The sequence below is a fragment of the Ciconia boyciana genome, chromosome 10, assembly GCF_034638445.1.
Source record: "Ciconia boyciana chromosome 10, ASM3463844v1, whole genome shotgun sequence".
NCBI lineage: Eukaryota > Metazoa > Chordata > Aves > Ciconiiformes > Ciconiidae > Ciconia > Ciconia boyciana.
The window spans coordinates 35334773-35360470 of record NC_132943.1 but is presented as its reverse complement, the minus strand read 5'-3'; the positions used below and the strand labels follow the sequence as shown (position 1 = coordinate 35360470).

The window sequence follows — 25698 nt, the reverse complement described above, 5'->3', positions numbered from 1 at the left end:
TTTAGGAAATGGTCTGTATTTGTTCATGTCTGACAATAAACAGCTGACTTGAATTCCCAAAATACATCGTCTAAGCAATACTTAGCTATGAGGAGATGGTTCTAAATAAATCTCATCTGAATGCCTGTATTCAAAATTAAAAATCAAGATTGTCACTTTCACTCATCTTTCTTTACCTTGGCATCTCAGGGTACTTCAAGGAACTTAGCAATTAAATTGTATGCTATTATGGTAGCAGAATAGCTGAAAAGGGCAAGTCTTTGAGTTCCAAAGAATTCCTGTTTCAAAATGTAATCTTCAAGATCTGGTCTTCATCTCTCTTCTGCTGATACTTTCCAGCACTGATTTCATAACAGGCTGAATTCACAAATTCTTAAGATTCAGGAGGAAACAAGTTCATATATTAAAGTTTTATCAGGAAAGAGTCCTAACTGGGGGATCCATGCACTTGTGAAGACTAGAAAGCTTCTTACTCTTGAGTATCTGTTATTCTCACCAAGAATCTGTAGGCTTGCAAATTGCAAAGCCATGTGTGTTGAGAGAGCAAAGTAAACACTGTAGAAAGGCAATTTTTGCATTTTTATGTTGTTCAGCCAAAGAAATTAGACGTAGATGGAAAACACTTTCCTCCTTAGGGGGAGGATGACCACAAAACTATAACAATTTTTTTTTTAATTTGAAGAAAATATATATAAGCGCACACTGTGGCGTGTGTTTGAAGAAGCAAAAACCTTAATTATTTTGGGATTTTCTCAACAGTCTGTATCTGAATGCCTTTGGGGGTGCTTCCCTCCCAGGTTGCGGTGTGAGGCAGATTGGAGTTGTCCCTCTTTTGAGTTGCAGCCTGGCTTCTAAGATTTGAGGCACCTTCAGGCTCGCTCCCCCTCACAGCACTCTGCATGGGCTCTTGGTGTGAAACCAGCCTGTTTCTAGGGTTTTTGGTCTGTTCTGAGCTCGGACGCCTGGGGGGAAACGTTTTATAGAAGGTTTCTGGCCAGTTCCAAAGGAGAGGAGAAAGTATGCGTTGCTTAGAAATGGTGAGTCTTGAGTTGAAGTATTGTGTTTCTTCATAGCAGCAGTTGTGCAATGAATTGTCAGCAGTGGCTGCTTGTTTCATCCTGTGGCTAGTAAACGCTACAAGGATGAACTACGAGAGTCTCTGGAAGCCTCATGCTACTTGTTTTATCACTGCAGTCTAGTTTGTTCAACTCTGTTTTAAATGGGACAGACAATGCCATGTGAGTTCACAGCTTGCCTGGCATAGGCATGCTGTGGAAAATGGGAAATCTTGCTCTCCTAGCTTTCTGCTTAGGACCAAATTTGGTTAGCAGTTAGCAGAAAATTGCTTCAGACATGAAAGTTAGATAGGGAAGGGTTGCAGCAATTAATATTTTTAATTTGTGACTGCAGCTCTGGAGGTAATTCAGTGCTCTGCTGAACCTGTTGGTGAGTAACTCGGGCTTCTTGTGCCTCTGTTCCCATTTAAAAATGCCTATTACAGCACTTCCCTCTGAGGAAAATTGTGGGGAGTAATCCAAATAGTGATAGCGAGGTGCTAAGATATCACTGCAAAGAAGCCATTTAAAATCATAGATCTATGTAAAAAACATTGTTTTTCTTCTGTAGTTACAAGCAAATGTAATCCAAATAACGGCAACCTGTGGCTTTTGTGTACAGCCTTTATACCTCCCAGGGAGTCCCTGGTTATTGGAAAATTGTGTTTCACCAGGTGTTACTTATGTATTTCATGGTTGTGGAAAGAGATACCAAACACTTGAGGTTTAATTAATCTTTGATCAGTATCTGCAGGCAGGGTGGAGTGGGGTTTTGGCATTTTTTGCCACTCGGGTGTATTTGAATGCAGCCCTTGCAGCTGGAGGGATGTGTAGGGAGCTGCGGGGCACCCGGCGGTAGGTTTGACGAAGGCAGGTTAATTGCGTCGTGTGCCGAGGGGGTAATCACGGTGTACGGTATCGGTCTTCACTCAGCTCGGTGGTGAACAGGACCTAACAGAATAAAACAACTCATTACTCCGCCTGCTTTCCAAGGGTAATGGCAAGTATGTTTAGAATCTGGAAATAAAAATTACGCTGAGGAACCATGGCAGGGCTTCGACTGACTTGAATCCTGACAGTAAATCTCTCCTTTGACGGAAACCTGTCAGAGGCTATTAGCCTTCAGGTTTCTTCTCTGTGAAGCTGTCCTGCGCCTGAGGTTTTGAAGAGACGGCGCGAAGCTCCTCCTTGGGTGAGGGAGCGCAGTCCAGCTCCGGGCTTGCCTTTACTTGGTTTTGTATGAGTGCCCAAGGGCTGCCGCAAAGCTCGTGTGACATTTGCCATGCAGATGGAGTTGGTTCTTCATGAACATTTGTGTCCTTTCCCTTTCCCTCCCCCAACTGAATTAGTCACAGAAATATTGTACGATTGGGCTTTCTTTTAAAAAATGTTCATAAGAGGCTTTCAGTTATGCGGAAATTACTACTTGGTACCCAACAGTGATTGCTGAGAGAGATCTAAAAGGTGTTTCAGAGTGTATGTACATATTTATTCATTGCTACAATTAGGCTGTTTGTTTGGTTTTTTGCATAAGTATTAAATGAGAGAATAATATGTAAGCAGAAAAAGTATGTTAAAAAGAAAAATCCATGATAATTTTTTTGTTTTCCTTCAACAGACATACATTGGCAGCGTGGTGATATCAATAAACCCCTACAGATCTCTACCCATTTATACTCCAGAGAAAGTGGAAGAATACAGAAACCGAAACTTTTATGAACTCAGTCCTCACATGTAAGTACAGTGAAGGAGTTTTAGTTTTCATTCTGTCCTGAAACAGATGGTACCAGCTGTCTATCTCATCAAAATGTCTGTGTTGATTAAAGCAAACAAAAAGAAAATCACACCACCGCTCCCCCAAAATGAATTTTTATTAGTTCACCCTTATTTTGAAGAGAAGTCAAGATGAGTTACTCTTTCTGTTTCATGTATTTTGATCCTGGTACGTGCATTTCGGAACATTTTCCTGTAATTGTTAGCAGGAGCCTTTATTACTGTATTGTAAAGTAAGTAGTCTTGTTTTCGAGGAAATCTGTTTCTTTCAAAGTCCAGATTGCCTTATCAAAGCCTCTAGGTGTTAAAAATGTTTGAGTCATATAGTGTTACTTTTGATATCTGAAACTCTTAATTTCTCTTTGGACAATGCAAAAAATGAAAAAAAACCCATGATGAATGCAGAAACATATTGGATATGCCCGAATGGTAACTGTAGCAAAATAAAAGTTTGGTCTCCTCTCCTCTGTGCTGGGTGGAAATGCACCCACTCTGAGAGGGCAGCCAGAGTGTCACAAATATAATGCAAATTTTAAGGCTAAAATATATATGATATATACAGACATATAATATTGCAAAATATGATTTGCATATGATGTAAATTCCGAGTCTAAATTTAGGAATAGAAGGCTGGGAAGTAGGTATAATCTTACTCTGACTTTCATTCACCTTCTGTAATCCCTCTACAGGGGTGCATATTGCAAAGAAGTCAAAGGCCTTGCCTTGTGGTTACAGAGAACTGACATGTATTTTTTGTGCCTGGTCAGAATTATTGAGAGTAATGGAACATGGTTAAGCCCTGTCCATAATAGGACAAGACTTTGATCACAGGTGTGGGTGGTACGGCTGAAAATGAGGTACCTTGTCTTCAAGGTCTGTATGTTGCAGTAATGGTTTTATCTTGTTAGACATCACAGTGGTGAGATTAAAGCCAGCTGTTCCTCTCCTTGGCGTGATGCTGGGATAGAGAAGTGTTTCCAGTGTGTTGTGAGGTTGCCACCTGACTTTGCAGTCCCAAATTCAGGAGGCTGACTTCAGTGATCAGGGATCAGATAAGTGTCCAAGCATGGCCATAAGTTTATGCATCTTCCTTCACCATTAGCTTTTAGGTTAAAAGCAAATTATGTGTGGAAAGAGTTCTGGAAGTTATTTTGTTCTGATTAATTTTTTGCCTTCACGCTTCATCTGTAATTTTTCCAGATACATTGGCTGAAATGCAGACAGCTTCTGGTAGTTCTTGGCTCTCTTGGATCTGAACTCTGGCTACATTCAGGTTTTCTTTCTTCACAGTTTTGTTTAGCAAGTGCAATTGCTTGCTAAATTAACACAGTTGCTTGCTAAAAGAACTTTCTGCTCTGCTAACTTTATTTAGCTGCATAAAATTTGCTGTCATATGATGGAGGATTTTAAAATTAAAATCTGGGAGTTACAGTTTGTCTGACATTCTGAAAGTCAGTACTATGTACTTGGTTACATGGTGAATGAAGTACATAGTAATATATTGATCTCCACGTTCTTCCATCTCTTGAGAGATGGTTTTCCAGAATAGAAATGGTCAACAGTCATTCTTGTATGTATTATGAGAGTCTTAACTTGGTAGAAAAATGTTTCATAAACATAGAATCATAGAATCATTTAGGTTGGAAAAGACCTTTAAGATCATCAAGTCCAACTGCTAACCTAGCACTGCCAAGTCCACCACTACGCCATGTCCCTAAGCACCACATCTACACGTCTTCTAAATACCTCCAGGGATGGGGACTCAACCACTTCCCTGGGCAGCCTGTTCCACTGCTTGACAACCCTTTCGGTGAAGAAACTTTTCCTAATATCCAATCTAAACCTCCCCTGGTGCAACTTGAGGGCGTTTCCTCTTGTCCTATGGCTTCTTACTTGGGAGAAGAGACCGACCCCCACCTCGCTACACCCTCCTTTCAGGTAGTTGTAGAGAGCAATAAGGTCTCCCCTCAGCCTCCTTTTCTCCAGGCTAAACAACCCCAGGTCCCTCAGCCGCTCCCCATCAGCCTTGTGCTCCAGACCCTTCCCCAGCTTCGTTGCCCTTCTCTGGACACGCTCCAGCCCCTCAATGTCTCTCTTGTAGTGAGGGGCTCAACGCTGAACACAGCATTCGAGGTGTGGCCTCATTCATCACTAGTGACAATAATTGTATGGTCAGGCTGCCATCTCAGAGCAAGAACTTCTGGAGTCCAAACACTAGAAATGCACTTTAAGAGTAGTAGTTTGCAGTGAGAAAATGTTGAATTTTAACTTACATCAGGAGATCTTGGCTGCGTGATAGTAATAGATTTTTCCTTGCAAGTTTGGATAGAGTGCCAAGTTGTGAAAAGTGTAAGACTAATTTGTCTTGGACAGATATGATCTCTGCACAAATTTTCTTTATTTGGTATTGCTTCTGTATGAAAATTTTGTCTTCTGACACCTGCTAAGTAGACAACATCTCTAAAAATATAGGATTACGAAATAATCTTTGTTATGGTTTCTTTTACAGCTACAGTGTTTTCTTTTCAAACTGTAGAAATATAAAATGATCTTACCTTATGGTGACCTTGCTTTCCTTCCCACCTGTCTGTAGGTGCTTATGAGAACTGTAGAATCAAGAGAGTCACTTTTGTCTCTGCTAAAATTGGTAAACTTCTCACTGGCTTTAAAAGATACTTTAAAATATTGTAGGTGTCTAAAATAAGGACTGTGGCGGCTGCTTTACACCATCTCTGACAAGCCTAAACGACTTTTCATCCCCTTTAATATATAGTGCCCTGTGCTGTAGCCCAAGGATTCATGCCAGTCCAGTTGTTCACTCTGTGAACATAAAGCTGATACTTGAATGCTGTTTAACAGACCATGGGGTGAGCTTACAGGGTGACCATATGGTCCTGCTGCAGCCAAGCCTAGACTGATCACCAACGGTGTGCTTGCCTACCATGCTGGTCGGTACGGGCCAAGAACTGGTTTTGGGACAGTCGGCATCATCCCAGCCTTGGAGCTTTCAGCTAATTCTAGGGTTGACTGATCTTGGGAGTAGCAGGCCACTGCTAAAAGCAGGGTTCAGGCATATCTGGGGAGGTTGCTACACTTCCACAGAGACCTTGCAATCTTCAAGGTGGTTTTTTTTAGCTGCTCAGGAACTTTAATGAAGAGATGCTGTGAGACAAATTGCAATTTGTGGTATTTCTTCTGACGTGGGGGTAAAAAAACCTCACACTGATTTGTGGAGATGTACATACTTATTTTTCTTTGATGTGTAAATCTCTGTTGAGCCATGGCCTCTTCAGAAGAATTGATTGTGGGTAAACCCACTGCTTTGGGAAAGTGTGCTTTGGGAAGAGACTTTTGGTTCCTACTGTGTGCTTTAAGTGTGCTTTGGGAAAAGACTTTTGGTTCCTCCTGTGTAATCCTGAGCAAAGCAAAACCCGTGATGGTTTACAAGGAAACTAATCCATATGACCTAGAAAGCATGCCTAGAAATAAAATTATATATAGTGTGTTTCTTATTTCAGCATCTCCTTTGTACAAATAACTGATCTAATTTTCTTACTAGTGCTAGCTAGAAAAATGCAAACAATTTATTGCAAAAAAATTCTAGCAGTGGTTTGGTTTGAGATTCCTACAGAAACCAGGTCTGTATGGCACCAAAACTCTTCCATCAGAAATAAATGTGCTGTCACCTGTTGGCATGATAGCTCGTATTCTCCAAGGTCTGTCATTTTGGAGAGAACCTTCAGGTTTGGGAATCTCAGGTTTTAAGCATTGGTGTCACTGGAGCAGACTGCTATGGGACATCTCCAGAGCTTTGGGTCTGCGTGGGAGCTCCTGGGAAACGAGGACTCTAAATCATGTTTTGGTTATTTTCCAGTAGTTTTGTACGACCTTACGTCTATGCTCGAGGTATGTGCAAGTGTTTCAATGTGACGGATTGGTATAGGGAGGATGTGCTTGAGAATACCAACTGTCCCGGTAAAATAGCGGGCTTGGTGAGCAAAATGGAAGGAAAAAGAGAGAGAAGTGTATAATGACATGAAGGAAATCCATCCCTAGAGATTTTTTTTCCATATATGGTCATTGAAGGAGACATCTACCCATGGGAGTGAAAAATCTTTTCACGTGTTTTCTTAACCCTAATCTGAAAGAGCAGGGAGTGAACACCTACTCATCTGCTCTGCGTTTCCTCAGGAGTGTCTGCGAGAGTGCCCGATGCTTTCAGTGACGCCAGTTAATACTTAATTGCAGGCTTCGGGCAGGTTTTTGTTTTTAATGTTCTTTGGAAACTATAGAATAAGGCCACGGACACATTTTGAATGGGCAGCCAAACTGAATTTCTGGGAGAAAGTTTCTGGTTAGGTGATTTTGGATAGTGTTATACCTGATAAAATTTGATCAAAGAGATTTTATTTGAATAGTTCATTCCTCTCTAAACACACCACTGTTGTTGTGGCACCATGTAATAAAGTGTTACTTTTCTAGGTCTCCTGGAATGCTTGTTTTCATAGTCTGTGGCTATTTGCATAGCTGTAATAGGAAGTTTACCAAGCTTTTTAATTGTTTTTTTTTTTTCAATGTTTTGTTAATCTTGCTGGTTTTGTCTTTATCTGCAAGGCAGGATCGAACTTGTCTCTGACTTGACAGGGCAGAGTATGACATTTCAGTGTTAAAACAGTTTGCTGCTTGATTTGTGCAGTCCTTACACTTCTGATCTGTTCTTTTAGTTGATGTAATTACTCTTTCAGTTGATGTAATTGCTGTTTTGCTTACCTTGTGGGTAAGCTAAACATGAGAGAGAACCAAGCTGTCTGTCTTGTTAATTTACATTGACTTCCACCAGTGACAAAGGCAGCTGCTGGCATCTTTGAAGTGAAGGCAATAGGAAATAAATAGCTTATCGTACCATTTATTTGTAACTGTCGTGCTGTATCGCTTTCCTACCAGTAACAGATTTGCTTTAAGAGATTGCAGAGTAGCTGCTTTCTTGCATTTCCTATCTTAACGTTGGCTCCTGGCTACTAGCGGCTCTCCGTCTCTGGGAGGTAGGGTGGCATGTGGCTTTTTGCTCCCCTTCATGTTCTGAAACGCCTTACCTGCTCGCTTTAGAAGGATCATGGATTATTTTAAGTTGAGGGACAAAATAGAAAGTGGCAACTGTACTGCTAACGGCAAGCTACAAGCAAATAAGAGTTCAGAGTCTATGTGCATTTTTTTAGCTATGCGCTGAAGTATATATGGTGAATAACTGGGACAGCAGGAAAATATCTGGAGAAGGCTTTTATCAGACATCTATTGCATTCCACTCAGGCAATTTTGCTATATATTTTATTTACTTGTTATTAGTTCTTTTAAGTCAAATATTTATGAAGAGACAATAGTTTTGCATTAAAAGCTTTCAAATTTAGAGAGACTGAAACTTTTGCAGGGAACTCCTGAAAACCGGCTTGCCTTTATATAGGATACAAGCACAAAGATATCAACCTGATGCCTATTAAAATGCAAGAATGAGGAACTTATTAACGTTCCCCATTTCAGTGATCATCATAGTAATAATTATTGGGACAAATCATTATCCTGCGGGTATCTGCAATTACTCTGACAATAGATACAATTTGCTGTTTCCTTTTCAAGTTTTGAGCCAATGTAAGCGGTGAATATAGAAGTTATATTTTTGCTTCTGGCTTTTTTTGCAGGTATTCCAGGATCGCATGTCTTTGGAAATACCAAGATTACAGTAACTCTTTTCCCTCCTTGATTTAAAGCAAATATTTTTGTCTGAAGGGTATGATAAAGACCCAGCTGTGAAGGATACTTTTTGCCTATGTGTAAAACTAAGCTTTTCCCCATAGGTAGCAGAGTTTTAAGATACACAGTAGCTATCGTTATTTGTTGAAGAAGGGAATGGTGGTGTGAGAGCCTGTGCCGTAGTTTAGTGTCCTTCATTACCCCAGTATGTTTATTTTAACATTTCCTTTTCAGTTCATCCTTTCCTCATCTTCATTTGTTTTCTTTTTTTTTTTTTTTTGGGGGGGGGTGGTGTGGTGGTTTTTGGTTTTTTTTTTTTTAACATCCCCCCATCCCGCCCCCCCCCCCCCCCCCCCATTTTTATTCACCTTTTTACAGACCTTTTGTTCTTATTCCTGATAATTCCTGATTTATCCAGAGACTCAGTCTTTGGACTTGTTCATGTGGCTCAGCAGAGTGCCTCTTTCAGAAGAGATTTATAGTCGAGGGAAGATGATCACTTCAGAGGTTAGTTGGCAAAATTAACCGCAGGGCAGGGAGGGAACATCTATGGCTGTCAGAAATCATAAATAGCAATTAGGGAGGACTGCCGGTACCTAATTGTTAAACCCGTGCTAGGAATGAGTTGAAAGAAGGAGGGGGAAAATAAAACCTACAGAGACTATTGAAGTCTTATTTTGGAAGGGGTCAGGCTTATTACTTTCTTAACCTCTACAGTGAGGCAGTACTGGATATGGTGTATCCCTGAATGTAAATCCCTCAAGTGTATAGATGAAAAGGGGATGAAACATCACACTTGCTTCCAGAGTCAGAAGGACTTCATGCCTGAGAAGAGCCTCTTCTGTTGCAGGCTGCTGGCACACCACCCATGGGATGCACGGTTTCCTAAATTTCACACCTGGCAGGAGACCTCAGAAATCCTTTTGAGAAAACTGAGTTTTGAGGAAGGCAGTTGTGATGTGGCCATGTCGAAGTGGCCATCTGATTCTCTGAAGAGCATTTGGGAAGTGATTTGTGAACTTGAAGGCTTAGGGTACAAAGCAAGGTTTCTCTCGCATGCAACAATAAATTTAGCTTTTTCCTGAAATTTGAGCAGGGCTGTTTTAGTTGGTTTGGATAGCACGTAATGCAGCCATCTTACCCCAGTGCTTCAGAGGTGAATATAGTCTTATTGACAAGAACAGTAGTTGCTTGTTTGCTGCTGGTATTAGGTTGTGTGAAATTTTGTAATAATGCATAATAATACAGGAACTGATTTATAGCAGGACGTGCGGTTGTAAGGAGGCTCAAAAAATGCACCCAACACCCAAGAAGTATAAACAGCCTGGAAAAGCAGTGTATAGATGAATGCTGTGCCTTATTTTAATTTAAAAAATGGTCTGGAGTGACATTTAGACTGGATTCCAAAGTGCACTGGCAAGAGCCTTTCTGTTGGTCCTCTAAGTAGCGCTGCCTAAGTTAAGAAATGAAAAGGCCCTTTAAATTCTTTGTGTATGGCACTGGTGCTGTCATTCTTCTGTGAGTGTCCGGGACACGGGATTTCCAAGATGAAAATGCGCGATGCTGTGTGGCCGCAGAGCCGTAGCAGGGGTGGGGTGGGGTGGGGTGGAGCTGCCTGCAGGCAGGCTCATCAGGCGGTCTGGTGGTGTGGAGTCCAGGTGGATTTTTGTGCTGTTGTGGCATTTCAACACTTCCTAGGCTAGGAAGGAGTATATATAGACTAGAGGGGCTATAAAAAGCATCAAGATAAAACTGTCTCCCAGAATACCCCAGGAGGCAGGGAGGACTCTGCCTCTGGTCTCGCCCTCCAGCATCTCTCTGTCTCTCAGAAGCTACAGCAGCGTATCCTGCCGTGACAAAATTATTCAAAAGCACCAAATCTGCTGGCTCACAAACGATTTCGGTCTCCAGAGCCATCCCAGCCGGCAGCACTGTCAGTCACAGCTCCTGGAGTCCCGCTGCCAGAGGCTCACCTCTCTGGGCAGGACCCACCCGGCTCCGGTAGAGCCGGCTCATCCATCGGTTTCTCATTTGGAGAGCCGTGTGTGGTCCTAGCCGATTAAAAAGAAAAAAAAAAAAAAATCATGTGTCCAATGGACTTTTTGAAGAAGCTTGCAAAAAATGCAAGAATTCAGTACCTTTAAAACAGAGTGAGTTTGTCAGGGAAACACTTAACTTGAGATCTGTTCCAGATGCTTCTGTAACTCTGTAATTGTTGTCATGGTGGATGAAGGAAAATAATCTTGGGGCATCCTTCATGAATTTACTGCTGGCTCAGAGCCTCAACAAAATAACTTTGTTTTCAGGACTGTTTTCAAATATTTACTTGTACCTCTGTACACAGCATACTTTCACATTTGACTTCAGTCATGTTGGGGATTGAGAGTCAAATGGTTTTAGTTATCTGTGCCGATCTCTCTTCTTTTTTTGCATGTGAGTGTATTTGTTAGAGTCTGTGTTTATTTGTAAGCATAAAAAAGTTCGGGGTTTGGCTAGATTGTTAGAGCAAAAATAATTTTTAAAAAAAAGGGCAAAAAAGCACCTTAATATATGTTGGATAGTTGGAGATGTGTGTTAATGCTCCAGTAGTCTAAACTAATGGTAACTTTTTTGCCAGATCCCATTTCTCTCATTTTCCTGGAACTGGAACATTCTGGCTAGCCTTCATATTATGCCATTAATATTTTTAGGACATAAAATGCTGAGATTTTTTTTAATTAATTCACGTCGTCACATAAAGTAGAATCCCTCTAATTCACACACAAGGCTTGGGAATCCATTCAGTATGTCTGACTGATTTTTGTGAATGAAGTGGGCACTTAATTAAATAACGGAAGGGACCTGCAGTAATTTTTCAGTTTTGTAATGCAGTTCTCCACATTTGTCAATACATAACTGCTCTTTGTCCCGTCTCAACATTTCAAATAGTTCTTCCAGCTCTTCATCTGTACGTCTAGGCTAGAAATAAAACTAGCCTTTTCTGTGCTGCATAACAAAATGAGGTTCTTCTGATTAGAAAATTGAGTGATGCTATGAGAGGACTTAGAAGAGCATTTTTAAACACTTTATGCATCTTTCAATATAACCTGATTTTTAAAAATGATCCTATAGCTTCATTTTTCTTTTCATTAAAATTTTGGGACTTTTTGCACATTGGAAAGTACTTAAAAGGAGGCACTGCTACGTTTCACTTCTTAAATGCAGACTGAAAAGTGAGGGCAGGTAGAGGCCCTATCAGAAATGACAGCAATCCCATTTTTATGCGTTGTGTGTACATGGACCAGAATTTTCATTATGCTTTTCCTGAATTTGCAGCATGATGCTCTCTTAAGAACTGGGATTTCAAATTGCCATTAAGAACAGCTGTCGTCCTTTCATTGGAAGTGTCTCATTGTGTTTAATGGTTGTCTTTTTTTTTTTTCTTTTTTTAGCAGTTTATAACACACCAGGAAATGCCCATCTGCTATGCTAGAAGCCTTTGTCATGATTATAGATACAGCATACACAAGGCTAATGTTTAAAGCCATAAAGAAACTTCAGTAAAATTCCAGCTCTGCCTTTAGAGGCAGAACGTTTTCCATTCAATCTCTTTTTATTGGCAACTTTATGCAAAAGGCTCCGATTTCTTTAACTGTGGGTACATCACGGTTAATGTAGTTTGGGTTATTAAAGATAAACTTTTTCATGTTATGAATCAGGAAATACACAGTCTTAATATTTACTGTCTAGCACACTGAATAATCTTTTACTTATGTTTTGAATAGATAAGAGAGCTGGGACTGGGGTTTACAAACAAAGGTCTGAACTACAAAGACAGTTTAATTGTGGTCATTTCAGTCAATTAGTTCAAATCTGCATTTTTCTTGTATACACAGTTTCTTTTTATATACTACAGAAATGATTTCTAGTTGCTAAACCTTGTGGAGTTCGAACTGCAACTGATCATAATTACTCCAAGGTGATTCTTAGTGAGGATGTATCCACAGGACAAAAAAAGATGTGGGCAGTTGACATCCTCCTTGAGTATCAGCACACCAACCAAGGACGTAGATGAAATACATTGTCCCCAGAAATAGTCCACCTGAGTTGAACTGAAGCCTAGTGTTTGAGCAATCTGAAGAAGGCTTTTCATTTCTTTGCTTTGACCATTCATGGAAAGAAAATTTTGGATATATATCCACAAATCACATGCACAAACTTGAGCAAATGCCATTTTATAGACTGAATAGACACGTTAGCTTGATGTTGTACCTGAGCTAATAAGCTCTCAGAAGCTGAGATATGCTTTAGTGCCTACTTCGTCCAGGAGTTCATGAGGGGTACTTTATTTGGAAAAGAGAGCTGGGAGGCAAGAAATAAGTTGTGTAAGGCTTCTTAACTTCTTAACAAACTACTTGGTTTGTTAAAAGTACTTAAGAGTTACCTGCAAAATTAAAAAATTCAGTAACTCCTCCAGTAAAGTAGCAACATAGCTATGTAATTACATAGTGTTGATGTTGCCCATCAGATGCTTTCCAGATAACTGAATTACTTTTATTTGCAGTTTTGTCAATGTTGTCTCTGATAAACTTGCAGGCGGCTGCATGCTAGCTTTCGTGTTACAGAGCCTAGATTTCAAATCTGATGAGTAGCAACTTCCTTTACCTTACAAATAGCTATGAGGATGTAATAATAATCCCGATTTCTCCAGTACTGTAATACAAATTTGATGGAGCACTTGGCATTTTTTCTGATGGCAAACTGTTGCCTTCCGTTGCAGTCTATTGCACTAATGCACGGCTGACATTTCTTTACCCATCTCACCAGGCAGAGCTATGAAGTCATTCCAAGATGCGTCTTTTTGTGTGAGATGCTGTAGCTCGTAGGTACGTGCAGCATACTGGAGTTTAGTAGTGCTACAGTGTGCTATTGTCCTGTGAAATGAGACCTTTGAAAGCACATCCCTTTCTATGAAGTATGTATGTGAAACTGGGAACCTCACTGTTCATCTTCCCCTGAATACTGGGACACGTTTAATTACTTTAGAATAAAGGAATAAATTTATTTTTCATTCTCCAGTTAGTGGAGTGGAGCAAGCTTGTCTAAGAGTATTGCTACTTTTGCAATAATTTTATTTGCAGCGAGAGCAGTCCCTGCATGAGCACGTGGTAGCAATGCACACTTATTGTGGAGGCCAAAACTTGACTTGCTCTATCTCTGCTCTCACTGCATCAGGAGGAAATTACTTATTTCTGCCTTCTGACTTCAAGGTGATGCTTCTTAGGGCTGCAAATAAAGGCAGGGTTTTCTTTTTGCTAAGCAGGAGTACATTTTTTGAGGCAGCAACATGGAACACTGCCTGTTTGCTAAGCATTTTTCCATGTGAAATCATAAGAGCAGTACTCCCCTCTCTGCCTCAGGAAAACCCTGCAACCAGTACAGCCCTATTGTGGTTTCATGTGCTAGATCAAGAAGTCGCTGGCATTTTTACATGGAGCATCGGTGCTCTGCCGCTGATGTGGACAAGCTCAAACTATAAGGCCCCTATTTAAAAAATAAATTAGAAAAGGGAAAAAAAGCGACTATCGGTATATTCCCATCTGTGCAGGAAAAGCCAAGCTATAATGATCATTGCTCCTCTAACAGGATTATAGAATCTTGTCTTCCAAGTATTTCACTTAACTGTACTCTGGGCCTGTTTTTTCTGAAATAGCTATGGATAATTGTAAGGACCTGTGTCTAGCCACTATCAGTGTTTTAAAAATGAGGAATAGTTGTTTCTCAGTGTTTTATTTTGATGGAATATGTATTATGCTTAGCCACCTAAGTCAAGATGAATTACAGTTTTATTGGAGGAGTTTACTTTTTGCGTGCTATTCACATGGTGCAGCAGCATACTCAAAGCACGTCTTGTTCTGCAGAAAAAGATTTCTTTTATGTAAAATTTGGTCGAAGCTGACATGAACTGAACATGTGTGTTTGACCAGTAAACTTCCCTAATTTTCAGACACATGCTGTATTAGGTACAGAAACTAATTCAATTTTCTGTAAAATATTGAGACCGGATATTTCAGTGCAGAAAGGGAATGACTGTTTTCCCCTGCTCCCCTTTTTCCTCCCTGTCCCGCCAGCCCTTCATTTCCAAATATATGCAAGAGTTCAGAGGTGCAATTCAAATCTGCTAGTATGTAGATGAAATAGTAAACTGGGATTTAAAAAAAAATTTGTGTCCTCTAGTTAAACTCTGACAGGAGCCAAGCATGGAAAAATCAGTTTGCACCTCTCTTTCCTTACTGTCCCGTTCAGCTGCCTGACCCCTTGATACTCCATTTGAACTGGGGAACGCGCTTGTTCATGGAACAAATCCTACGTTTTACAAACCCAACCTCAGGGGCTGCAAAGCTTCAGAAGGTCCACAGAGAAACGCGAGTCTCTTGCCACCGGCATTTCTGGTGTGCCATGAAACTGCTTCCCTCGCAGGTGACTGCCTGCTTTTTTAGTGCAGTCAGGCTGGCAGTTCAAGGAAAAGTCTGGAGCTTCTTACAGAAAATATGGCTACCAAAAAGGTTCAGCATATACATTTGCAGTAAACCCACTGAGTGTGAGGAGTTGGCTGTTTTAGGCAATCATCAAATCAAACATGCAAGTGCTGATTTATCTTATGAAATAAACTACATCTAATTAAAAAAGGTTTTCTAATAAAACAATAGAAAACACTTCCTGTACTTCCCTTCAAGGATATCATGGCCCGGTAAAATTATTACTTTTTTGAACAGAAACGCCTTTTCCCCCAAGAAACGTAAAATCCTTGCAGTGCACGTTACAGCAACCCGACTTGCTGTAGGTCTGTAAGGGGCCAAGCTGTGTCCTCCTGTGTGATCGTGTAGGAGCTGGTTGGCTGCCTTGGGTAACACAGCCTGGTATGTGGGGCGAGAGATTGCTTGGGTTACAAACTCATCTGGTTAATGCTATGCCTTGGAAATGGGAGTTACTTGTTCATGCTAGACCCGCGGGCTGAGTATTAGTATGGGTGAGGAGGTGATGGTTATGTGGCATCCAGCTGGCTGATGTAATTTCAAGGAATGGGACGAGTCAAGGGGGAATCCAAGCCAAGCTGCTCTTCTGAAAAGCTCATGACGTGGAGATCCCCCCCCCGCCTTGATTTATGTATATGTTCACTTCAACTGACAACACGAACCAGCTCCAGTTCACTATTTTAATTCCCTTCTTTAGGCAAACCAAGTCATGAGTTGTACCTGTTGTTTGTCTGCAGCTGCAGGTGTTTATGGTGTGTACAGCTGACGCTCGTCCATGTGAGTTAATTTGGTACGCCCTAGTGGGCTTTCCATGGCTAACCTGTTTCCAGGACAGGAGGCAGCCCTGCTGGCTTAGTTATCTGCAGCACCAAAGCTCTGCCCGCTGCTCCGCTCTGCCATCATACTACGTTACTTTGGAGGACCCAACCTTGGACCCATGCCACTCTCCTGACAGTCTACTGGGCGTATTGCACTGCCAGCTTCCAGGACTGAGCTGTTGAATGTGATGTGGACATGCTTACTGGGGTTGATAGTGTTTGCTAAAATTCAGAGGGAGAATTTATTTTGTAGTCTGGATTAGAAAGTGGCATGGTCATCGTCAGCTTCAGAAATCCTGTTTTCCACTGGTTGAAGGAAAATAATGCAACAACTGGGGTCATAGGCTCCTCGTAAAAGGCGTTTCTTGTTTTCCATCATAGTAATGTGCAGCTCTAAAGAGATGCTTTAGATGTTGAAAGAGGCAGAAAATCATAGGCTGCGTTTTTGGCTTTTGTGTACAGTACTGGGGAAAGACCCCTGTTGGTTTTCAAAAAATCACACTTTTTTTGACTGTCAGTCAGTAAAAAGGAAGTGGTCAAAACTGATGAAGCTTCGCGCTCGCTTGCAGGGGAAATGTGTGCCATCCTGTGAGAGGGAAAAGGATCGGGGACAGACTGGGCTGTGGTGAGCTGAGAGGTTGTGCAGGCACGGTATTTGGGGAAAGAAGCATTGGCTGGACCTCTCTGTAGGGAGGTTTTGAGGCAAAGTCCATTGGACACGTCTGAAATCTGCTTCATCCCGAGAAAGACAAGATTTTCAGAAAGAACATTTTCTTCTTTCTGTCCAGACCCTGAATCAACTCTTCTGCTAAACCTGCAGTGTGCACATGAGCATCAGAGGGTATATTATATTCCCAGTCTACTGGAACAGAAAATAAATCTCTTTGGCTTAACATTAGGCTGTGTTTTAAAGTGTTTTGCTCTTGAAAATCAAGAGTGGCTTTGTCTGTCCTCTTTGCCCTCCCTTCCCCTCTCTCCCTTTCCTTCCATAAATTATGGCTGCTTCTTACAAATCAAATGGGCTGATTTACACAGCTTTGGGCTTTATTCTGTATCTAATAACGTCACAGTTGCTAATGTGAATAACAATGTGGGGAAGCGTACGCAGGAGGTACCCTTCTGCTGTGTATATTAGCCACATAGTATTGTTGATAAAACAGGTTTCTGTGCTCACCAGGAAAATAAAATTGGAGAACATGAATAGGAGAAAAGGCTTTCCATCTGTCTTAGCACACCTCTTTATCCTGATGTTTAAACTTGTTTTATTTTTTTCCTGATTGGCGTTTTGCACAGAGCAGCTGCTTGCCTGTGAAGGTCTATCCTGTGAAGCATCCCTGATGCTCCATCAATTTAGCTGTTACTTTATTCACTCCAATGGCAGGCTAATCAACCTTTTCTTTTCAAGTGTGTCAAAGTGCTGAACATGAGACAGTTTGTAATTATGGAAAATGGGAGTACACTTTTTATCCTTAGGGCAATTAGATTAAATGATTCTGCATTATGAGCTAATACTATAAATAATCTCTTACGGTTGTTTTTCCTGAATGGTGAATTTTCCACTGAGCTTCAATGGGCGGGGGGAACACATATAGCAAATAGTGATGATTTACAACGTAAAGCCTCAAAGCACTGTATTAAAATGTGCTTCCACTGTTCCTAGCTCAGGTTGTTAGAAATTGTTATACCCAGACAAACTGTGATTCTGTTTTCCCACTGTGTGTTGTGAGAGGAGGAAATAATTTTTTTGCTGTTACCCTGTTACTGAGCACTTCTGTGCATTCAGAAAGAAAAGGAAGGAACTTAAATGATGCTCTAAAGAGCATAATCTAATTAAAATGCAACTTGAAAGAATTAATATAAATTACATTTTGTGTAAAATTTACATTAAAGATGTATGTACATTTTACTGCTGTTCTTCTTAGTCTGGCATGGTATATAGTCTTTGGTAAGCACTGACTTCTAGTATCCTGACAGGGTGTTTAGACACAGTTGAGCAGAAATGAAGTGGTACCAGGGCTCTGCTTCATGAGGAATTGGAATGGTCAAGAAGAGAGGTTTTCTTCGTTTCCTTTGAAAGTAGCAAATGAGTTGGCAGTTGCAAGCCAAGATTAAGCAATAGATATTTTAAAATGGGGACCGAGACTCTCGGAATCAAAGCAACGGCCAGTGAAGATGGGATGAAGGGAATTGACTCTCTTAGTGCATGAGAAAAGCAATCAGAGGGAGTTTAAGATAGTGTTAACTAATTACTGTTAATTGAGAATGCTAGGGGAAATGAGAGGAGGAAAGAAGTACTAATAGCTGGCCCATACTGATCCTTGTGATTTTGGCTTAAAGGTGGTAGAAGAGAAGAGCTGCTCCCATGAGCTGAATTTATGCCAATAAGAGCAAGGCTTTTACCCCTGGGGTAATTGTGGGTGCAATCTTGAGCGTTCAAATGAAGCACGAGCAGTTGATGCTGGTTTCGGGGTGAGTGGGTGAGAACGTTGCGCCTGTCTCTTCCTGACCCTGGTGTTTCGTTAGAGCATAGAGATGCTGTTGTGAGGCTGAAAATTGCCGGAGCCCTTTGGAAATCCCCCTTGGAGGCCTATTTGCTGTTTCCCTTTGTTAGAATTTTTGGGTTAGGACTTTGTGACGGATCCGGCCATCTGGAGCTATGTGGCTGAAAAAGCTGTGCTATAAAAAAGCAGAGCCTTCTTACTGAGCTAGGTGTGGGTGGCATTTCGATTTCAAATTGCTTCTATACTTAAGTCTTAGCTAAAAGAGAACTCCAGTAAATATTTCTGTGTTTGTTGTGGTAGGAAAATGTCGTCTTCTTTCATGAAAACCTAAAAATCAAAGGAGAGCTTATTATAAGGTATGGTAAATGACACTGCTGACACACTCACTAGCTAATTCAAAACACATGGTTTAAAACTGCTTTTTAAACTACAAACTGTTCTAAAATTTTACTTAGGCTCTGTAATTGTGAGGTGGCTCAAAGAGTGGTATGTGGTTTAAAACTATAGTTGCAAATGTTGACTTTCCAGAGACATGATTCTTAATGTTGCTAAAAGGCAAAGAATAGAAGGATTCTTTGTGGTCTATGGATCATTAAAATGTGTTAAACTAAAGTGACCTTAAATGAAATTATTTTATATGTTTGTAACAAATAGGCAATAGCATGAAATGATATTTTTGGAACAAGTAGAGTTTGAACCAAAAGGCTCAAAGTTGTTGGTTTTTTGGGGGAGGGGTTGTTTTTGGTTTTTTTAATTGGTTTTGTTGGGTTTTTTTATTGCAAAGATAATGTAATTGTAATGGTGTGCCATGAAAGTCGACATGACACATGAATAGATCTGTCTTTTTCTTTGAGATAAAGATCTTTGTTCAGGCTCTGACATAAATGTGTCTAATGCTGTTTATGCAATGCCAGAAAGACAAAGAAATCTTAGTTATTTAAATACACTCTTGGTTATACCTCCTCCAGTTGAATTGCTGGAGCAGTGGTTGAAATGCCAGAGGTAAATTTTAGAACACTTCTACTAGGTAACTTTTGATTAGTACGTACGCAAAACTTCTTTTGAAATGAGTTGACTTATTTTTTCTTTTGTCTGTAGTAGGTAATAATTGACATACTTGTGAAGTATTAGGCTTTGCTGGGTTGTGTAGAAGATTGGAGGAAAAGAAATGTATACCGAGCATCTCTGGCTAGATTGGATAAAAGCAGAACTGGATGAAATTCCACTCTCTTCTCCAACTTCAGAGGTCTCGTTGCACTATTAGACCCTCAGTTTCTCTGCTGAGGGAGTAGAAAAAGCATGATTTGGTGTTTTTAACTATGCAGTGCAGGCAGAGTTAAGAAATACATCAAGCAGTAAAATCTATTTTGTCAGGGGCTGTTGGGAAACTAAAATTCAGTGTATTAGGAAAGATGAATGGTTACTAAGCTGATTAACTCATAACTCAGTATATCAACAGAGAGAATACTTTCTCTGTGCTTGATGCTGACTTCATTTTCCGGCGTGAAACTACTGCCAAGAAAGTTGTTTCAACAGTGAAATACTAGTTGATGTCTGAGAGTGTTTGAAGGACAGCAGGCACAGAATGAGCCATCCAGTCTGTAAGTTTGAAAAGCATCTCAGAGTCTTACGTTCCTGCTGAAAGCCAGTTTCCTGAATCAAACCCGTGGAAACCACAGCATTAGTATTAACGTTCTCTCACACGGACCATGAATGCTCAGTGCAGTTTTATTTCTTTCCTCTTCATCCTACTGCTCTTTTTTTTCCTTGCAAAAAGGAATGTAATGTGTGCGGGAATAAGCTTTTCTGAGTGCTGCACATTGTACTTTTCAATTTACAAGTGTATCTGCAGCAGCGTTCAACAAATATTATTCATTTCCTAAATATGTCCTGTAAGAGAGTCTGGTAAAGTGTTATTGCTACTGTAGTTTGGATTCCGGACAGTAAAGTGGATGCCAGAAATTGTGTCATGGTCTCTCAGCAGCAGCAGCTTTTTTTTTTTTTTTTTTTTTTTTTGCTAGTTCTCCAGCATGTTGGCCATATCACAAATTGACTTTGTTTCAATGCTAAAAACATTACAGCCTGCTGCTTTCTCGTAAACACATTTTCACCTCCAGTTGAACTACTGAGTTCAAATGCTTCAATCACCATAGCAGTATTAAGTTTTGAGAGATCAGTCTTACTTTGGGTTCAATGGTATATGTATCAAAAGGAGTTAATGACCTTTGATCGTGGTTGTTAAGAGGATGGCCCAACCATCTGTGCAGAGAGAAGAACTGTAATTTAGTGCCTTAGATGATGTAAGTTGGCGAGAAAAGCAGCGAGAGAGACGGAGCCCTGGGTTGGTCATGCAACTAGACAGCGGATGTGCTGCAGGAGAGAAGAGGACAGGAGGGACACAAAGAGGGGGAAATCAATGACATGAGCGTTATTGGCAGGAATTGGGGAGGGAGGGGAAGGTGTGATTATTTGGTAGTAAAGGAGCTGTAAGGTGTTTCATTTACCTGTTTTCCAGCCTTTTCAGAATACCACTCACTTGGTATGCTGGTCTCTTGCAGGACGGCTGAGCTGATAACATGATGCAACCATAAAAACAAGCAAGCAAACAAAACCCAAACCCAAATAAGCAAATATGAGTCTAATACTGATGAGGGATGAGGAAGTATAAATGGTGTTGCGCATGCATGTGGTGATTAAATTGGGAACAATATGACATGCTCTCCATAAACTTTTTTGGGGAGAGAAGCCAGAAGGAAGAACTGCCTGAGCTAAGGGACAGTGGTAGCAAAAAAGAAACATGTATGAACTAATTTGAGTATATATAGGTTACATATTTGAAGCTTTCAAGCTGTGGCAATAGGAGCCTCTAGAAGAGGCTCTGTGTGGCTCTCGCTACTTGCATGGTGTTGTCCGTGCTACCCCTAACTAATTTCATGACAAAGAGCTTGCTTATCTATAAAGGGGCTGTGGTTGCCTGTGAAATCACTATATGACTACATTATTCAGAAAAAATACTTGATCTATTTGTAGTTATCAGCTGAATGCAAAGCTCCTGAACTGTCATAGAATACAGAATCAAGTTTTTAAAAGGTGCATTGAACCTGCAATGATTATGCATTTTATGTTGACCTGAGAGTTCATTTCTGTTTTTCATACATGGTTTGTTTACTGTAAATAATAAACAATCTCCACTTTTAAGTACCGACAAACACTAAATATTTTACTAGGTGCAGTAAACTAACAAAGCTCTTGGTCTGTTGAATGGATGTTTATTTCATGTAAAAATATGCTGTGTTTGGATATCAGATTTTTTTCTTTAAGTTGCGTAATGCAAGTGTGCCTTTTTATTTGGATTTTGCTTTTATGTCCTTTTTCAGATACTACTTGCTTAAGTTTTTCCAAGGGGTTCTAATGCTCGGTTTCCAGAGTCCTTTATTCCATCAACTTGAAGTGCAGTTGAAACAAAATCAATACTACTCTGTCTCAAAATTACTACTAAAGAAAACTAAATATAACACATCTGCATTTCTCCAAAATATATGTTGCTGCATAGCAACGAAGCACCTCTGGATTCAAATTGCAAAGCAGTGGTTTCAGGGTCATGATGTTCTGAGCTCCATGGAAAGACATTCTTGGTACAGGAAAGCTGTTGATTCTTACTGTATTCTTTAATTTCCCTACATGACATCAACTTTACTGAATTAAGAACACACTTATTGGGAAACACTTCTGCATATTTATGCAAAAGTCCAGCAATACCCAAATGCTTAAAATGCTCAATATTTTATAAGGTTCTGAGATTTCTTGATACTTTTCAGAGTAGAAATTGCAGCTTATGGTATTGTTAGTGCTCAGGATTCTCCTGTTTCCTTTTGCTTAAATGTCTTCAGACAGAACACATCCTGTTGACGCACTGACATTGTGTTCAATGAAGAATATGATATTTTGTTCAATGAAGAACGCTACCTAAATTTCCCTGAAATTTTGTGAATTTGTTTTGAGCTTGCTATCTTTAGAAAAACTTAGAGATTATGCATGCTTCTTCCTGGAGAAAGTCTAAATAAGCCACTGAGAAAAAGTATCCATTTTGCTTCTGTGGGTCTTTATATTCTGAGAAGTGAACGCTTCACCACTTGCAGAACATTAGGACTTGGGGATTTTTTGTTTGTTGGTTTTGTTCCCCACCCCACCCCCCTCCCCCCGCCTGGATGTGAAGGACAGATTGTAGTTATTGTTGGTATTTTTTTTATCTAATTCTCCATTAACTTTTTCTTACTTTGCAGCTTTGCTCTGTCAGATGAAGCATACAGATCTTTAAGGGACCAGGACAAAGACCAGTGTATCCTTATTACAGGAGAGAGTGGAGCTGGAAAAACAGGTAATAAGATCAAAACTGCTTGTTCAAAACCATTCAGGCTTATTCGGAGTCTTGCAAAGTGATGCTAGAGTCTGTAAGAGCTGAGATACCGGTATCTTTTTGTGTCTGGTGGTTGCAGAAGATGAATGCTGTCACGCTTGTTGCTGCAGGTGTGAACTTACATAAACTAGTGTTTTTTCACATTGTCAGCGTGATGCAGTTCTATCATGTGTTAATACAGTATCCTCATCAGTATGCAAAGTCTTACTAAAGTAATGCTGGTTTGTGGTAGAGTATTGCAAGGGCCAGGAAACTTTTAAGCTCTCCCTGTGGGAAACATTATGACGGAGAAAACTGAATGCTCTTGGTCTTCTAGACTTCTAGACTATTAATAAATGTATACATTTAAACTGGATTATGCCATTTATCCAAGGAAAATAAATAATAGTAACTGATTACTTTGGAAATTTCATCAGTCTTTTGCATGCTGTGCTCAGCGGCCATTCTGAGATTGGCTTGTGTACCAGAACACTGTTTCTCAGGCAAAGCTGTAAGTGTCTTGAAAATGACTGCTAATTTTTAAACTGGAATGGCAGAAATCAAGTGAGAATTGCATAACTGCAGAACATTTTAGGTAGACTTTAAAAAGGAAAGAAGCCAGTTATTTTCTGAAATAATTTAAAACTGAGGTGACTTGCAAAAGACACAGCGGGTAGGAACGCATACATCTGTTTCCATGTAATTTAAGAGATTTTTCCTTTGAATCTGAGAAAATGTGGAGTATGCTTGGATTTTGGAGTATCCCTTGGATTTTGATTCTTTCCTATTTAATCAGATTTGTTTGCTAGTACTAAATTACTATCCCATATTGTAGAGAAAACTGAGCAAACCTGCAACACAGGAAGCAAGCAAGGAGCAAGAACTATAGGTGTGTCCATAAGGCCTCCCATCTCCTTTAACTGCACCTCGAACCCACCTCTCATTTTTAAGAATCCATTCCCTTCAGAGCTTGGAATTACCAAATTATTTGATTTGAAATATTTCCTAAAACAGTCAACATGTTTAAGTAGAGCTACTCAATCACTGAGAGAGGAAAGCACTGAAGCAGCAAATAAGGTATTATAAAATCATATGCATTAAGACAATACACAACGACTTCAAGATAGGCTTTGAACATCACTGAAAGAAAATAAAGGCCCTTTCTTTTATTAGGAACTCTGTTTGGCCCAATAAAGACACCAGGAAGGGAATCATCACCTTAGTATCTAAAAACATTTAAATACACCACTAATTCTGGTAATGTACTACGTTTTCTTGCACAATGTTACTATCGATTAGCAATACAAACATGCAGTGAATCAAGAACAAAATTTGAAGTAATTAAAAAAACCCAACTGATAACAGCTCAGTTTCAATTCTTCCAGCCCAAACACGTCAAATGTTCTGGCTACCAAAAATCTAAACCAGAGTTATATAGTATCTTGATATAGGATCAAGTTTGTTTCCTCAACTCCAGGAACTTCCTCCCCATCTCCCCCTTTTTTTTTTTCTGCAATGGAAACCTGAATTCTTAGCTAATAGCCCCATTTCAGCAACAGTAGTTACATCAAATGTTAGAGAGAGAACAGCAGAGATTCCAAGTCGATTATTGACTTGAATTTAAAACTCTATATTATTCTGTACTTACCTTTATAAAGGAGTAATTCACATTGTACCCATATGGCTATGAAAATTACAGAACAGTCAAAATCTTTATACAAATCGGAATCTACCAGAATATTCTCTACAAATAGAGAAGTTCAGAAACTCAACCACTGCTACACCTTTCAACTGAATAAAAGGTGGACCTCAGCTGTAGGAGGTACTTGATAATTCACAGTTCCTGAAGAAATGAAGACATTAATACCAGTACAGAACTCCTTTCTGAAGTTTGAACTCCTAGACAGAATCCATAACAATCATATTAATAAGAACTTGATTATTTTAATATACACTTTTAGTGAACACACATGTGTTTTCATGTTACTGAACTGAAAAAAATTATTCTATTACAAGATTTCAAGACCTCTCAATTGGATGCCACTAATCAGACAAAGAAAAACAAAGATGAAGGCTACATTTTACATTTTCACAAAAGGCCTGGAAAGCAACTTCTTGTTACCCATTTTAAGTCTTGCTCAGTATAAGCATACAAGGAACTTACTGTTTGTCAGTTCTTTCCTGACATGAAACCCTTAAATTTGTAACAGATCTCTGAAGAACAAGTAATGGTTTTTTTATGGCCGCTGGGTTGAGTTGATAGGAAGTCCAGCTGTTAGTAATTGCATTGTATATCAGCTGATGTTGCCTCAAATTTCACTATCTTGCATCATACTAAACATCACAGACCTGTTTATAAACAGAATCCTCTTTCAGCTGCTCTTTGTCCTGACCAGCAAAAACATAAGGGTTGGATGGATTATTTAATATTTGTCTCTGCATGTATATGGGTGATTGACACCCATATGAACCCAGCTTTGAGAGTCCAAAAATTGTTCCGGACTTTGTTAAAAGTTTGTACCTTCAAATTTGTTTCATTGTTTAAATGAATGCTTCACTTTCTCTATCCATTAGACTTTGAAACAGACTGCATAATGTTATGAGATGTTGAATTGCACTTACTCATTTACTTGTGTATTTTACAGTTGTAATTATGTGTGTATAGTGTTGTATGTTTACACTTGTGTTACTGTGCGTCTGCTGGTATAAACTGATTGAATTTTGCATCTTGAAACTGCTTGGCCCTGTTTTTTTCGGGCTAGATTAAAACATTTCCAACGTGTCAGCTAGGGATAATGTTCTTTCCTTACTGAATGCCTCTTACTGAGGCTAAATGAAGAAGTAGCGGGTAATGTGCCATATCCACTGGTGGTGGCTTTAGCTTGGGAGGGTTCT

At 39.9% G+C, this 25698-nt stretch overlaps 1 protein-coding gene across 4 annotated transcripts in view; it reads left to right on the top strand.

The window, feature by feature from the left end:
* Positions 1 to 25698, top strand: part of MYO1B (myosin IB) — a 117326-nt gene that overhangs the window by 28569 nt on the left and 63059 nt on the right. For all 4 annotated transcript variants that reach the window (XM_072875297.1, XM_072875296.1, XM_072875294.1 and 1 more), the window contains exons 3-4: positions 2674 to 2789; positions 22691 to 22785. In XM_072875297.1, the coding sequence (XP_072731398.1) occupies positions 2674 to 2789; positions 22691 to 22785 (211 nt within the window). The remainder of the gene's footprint in view (positions 1 to 2673; positions 2790 to 22690; positions 22786 to 25698) is intronic.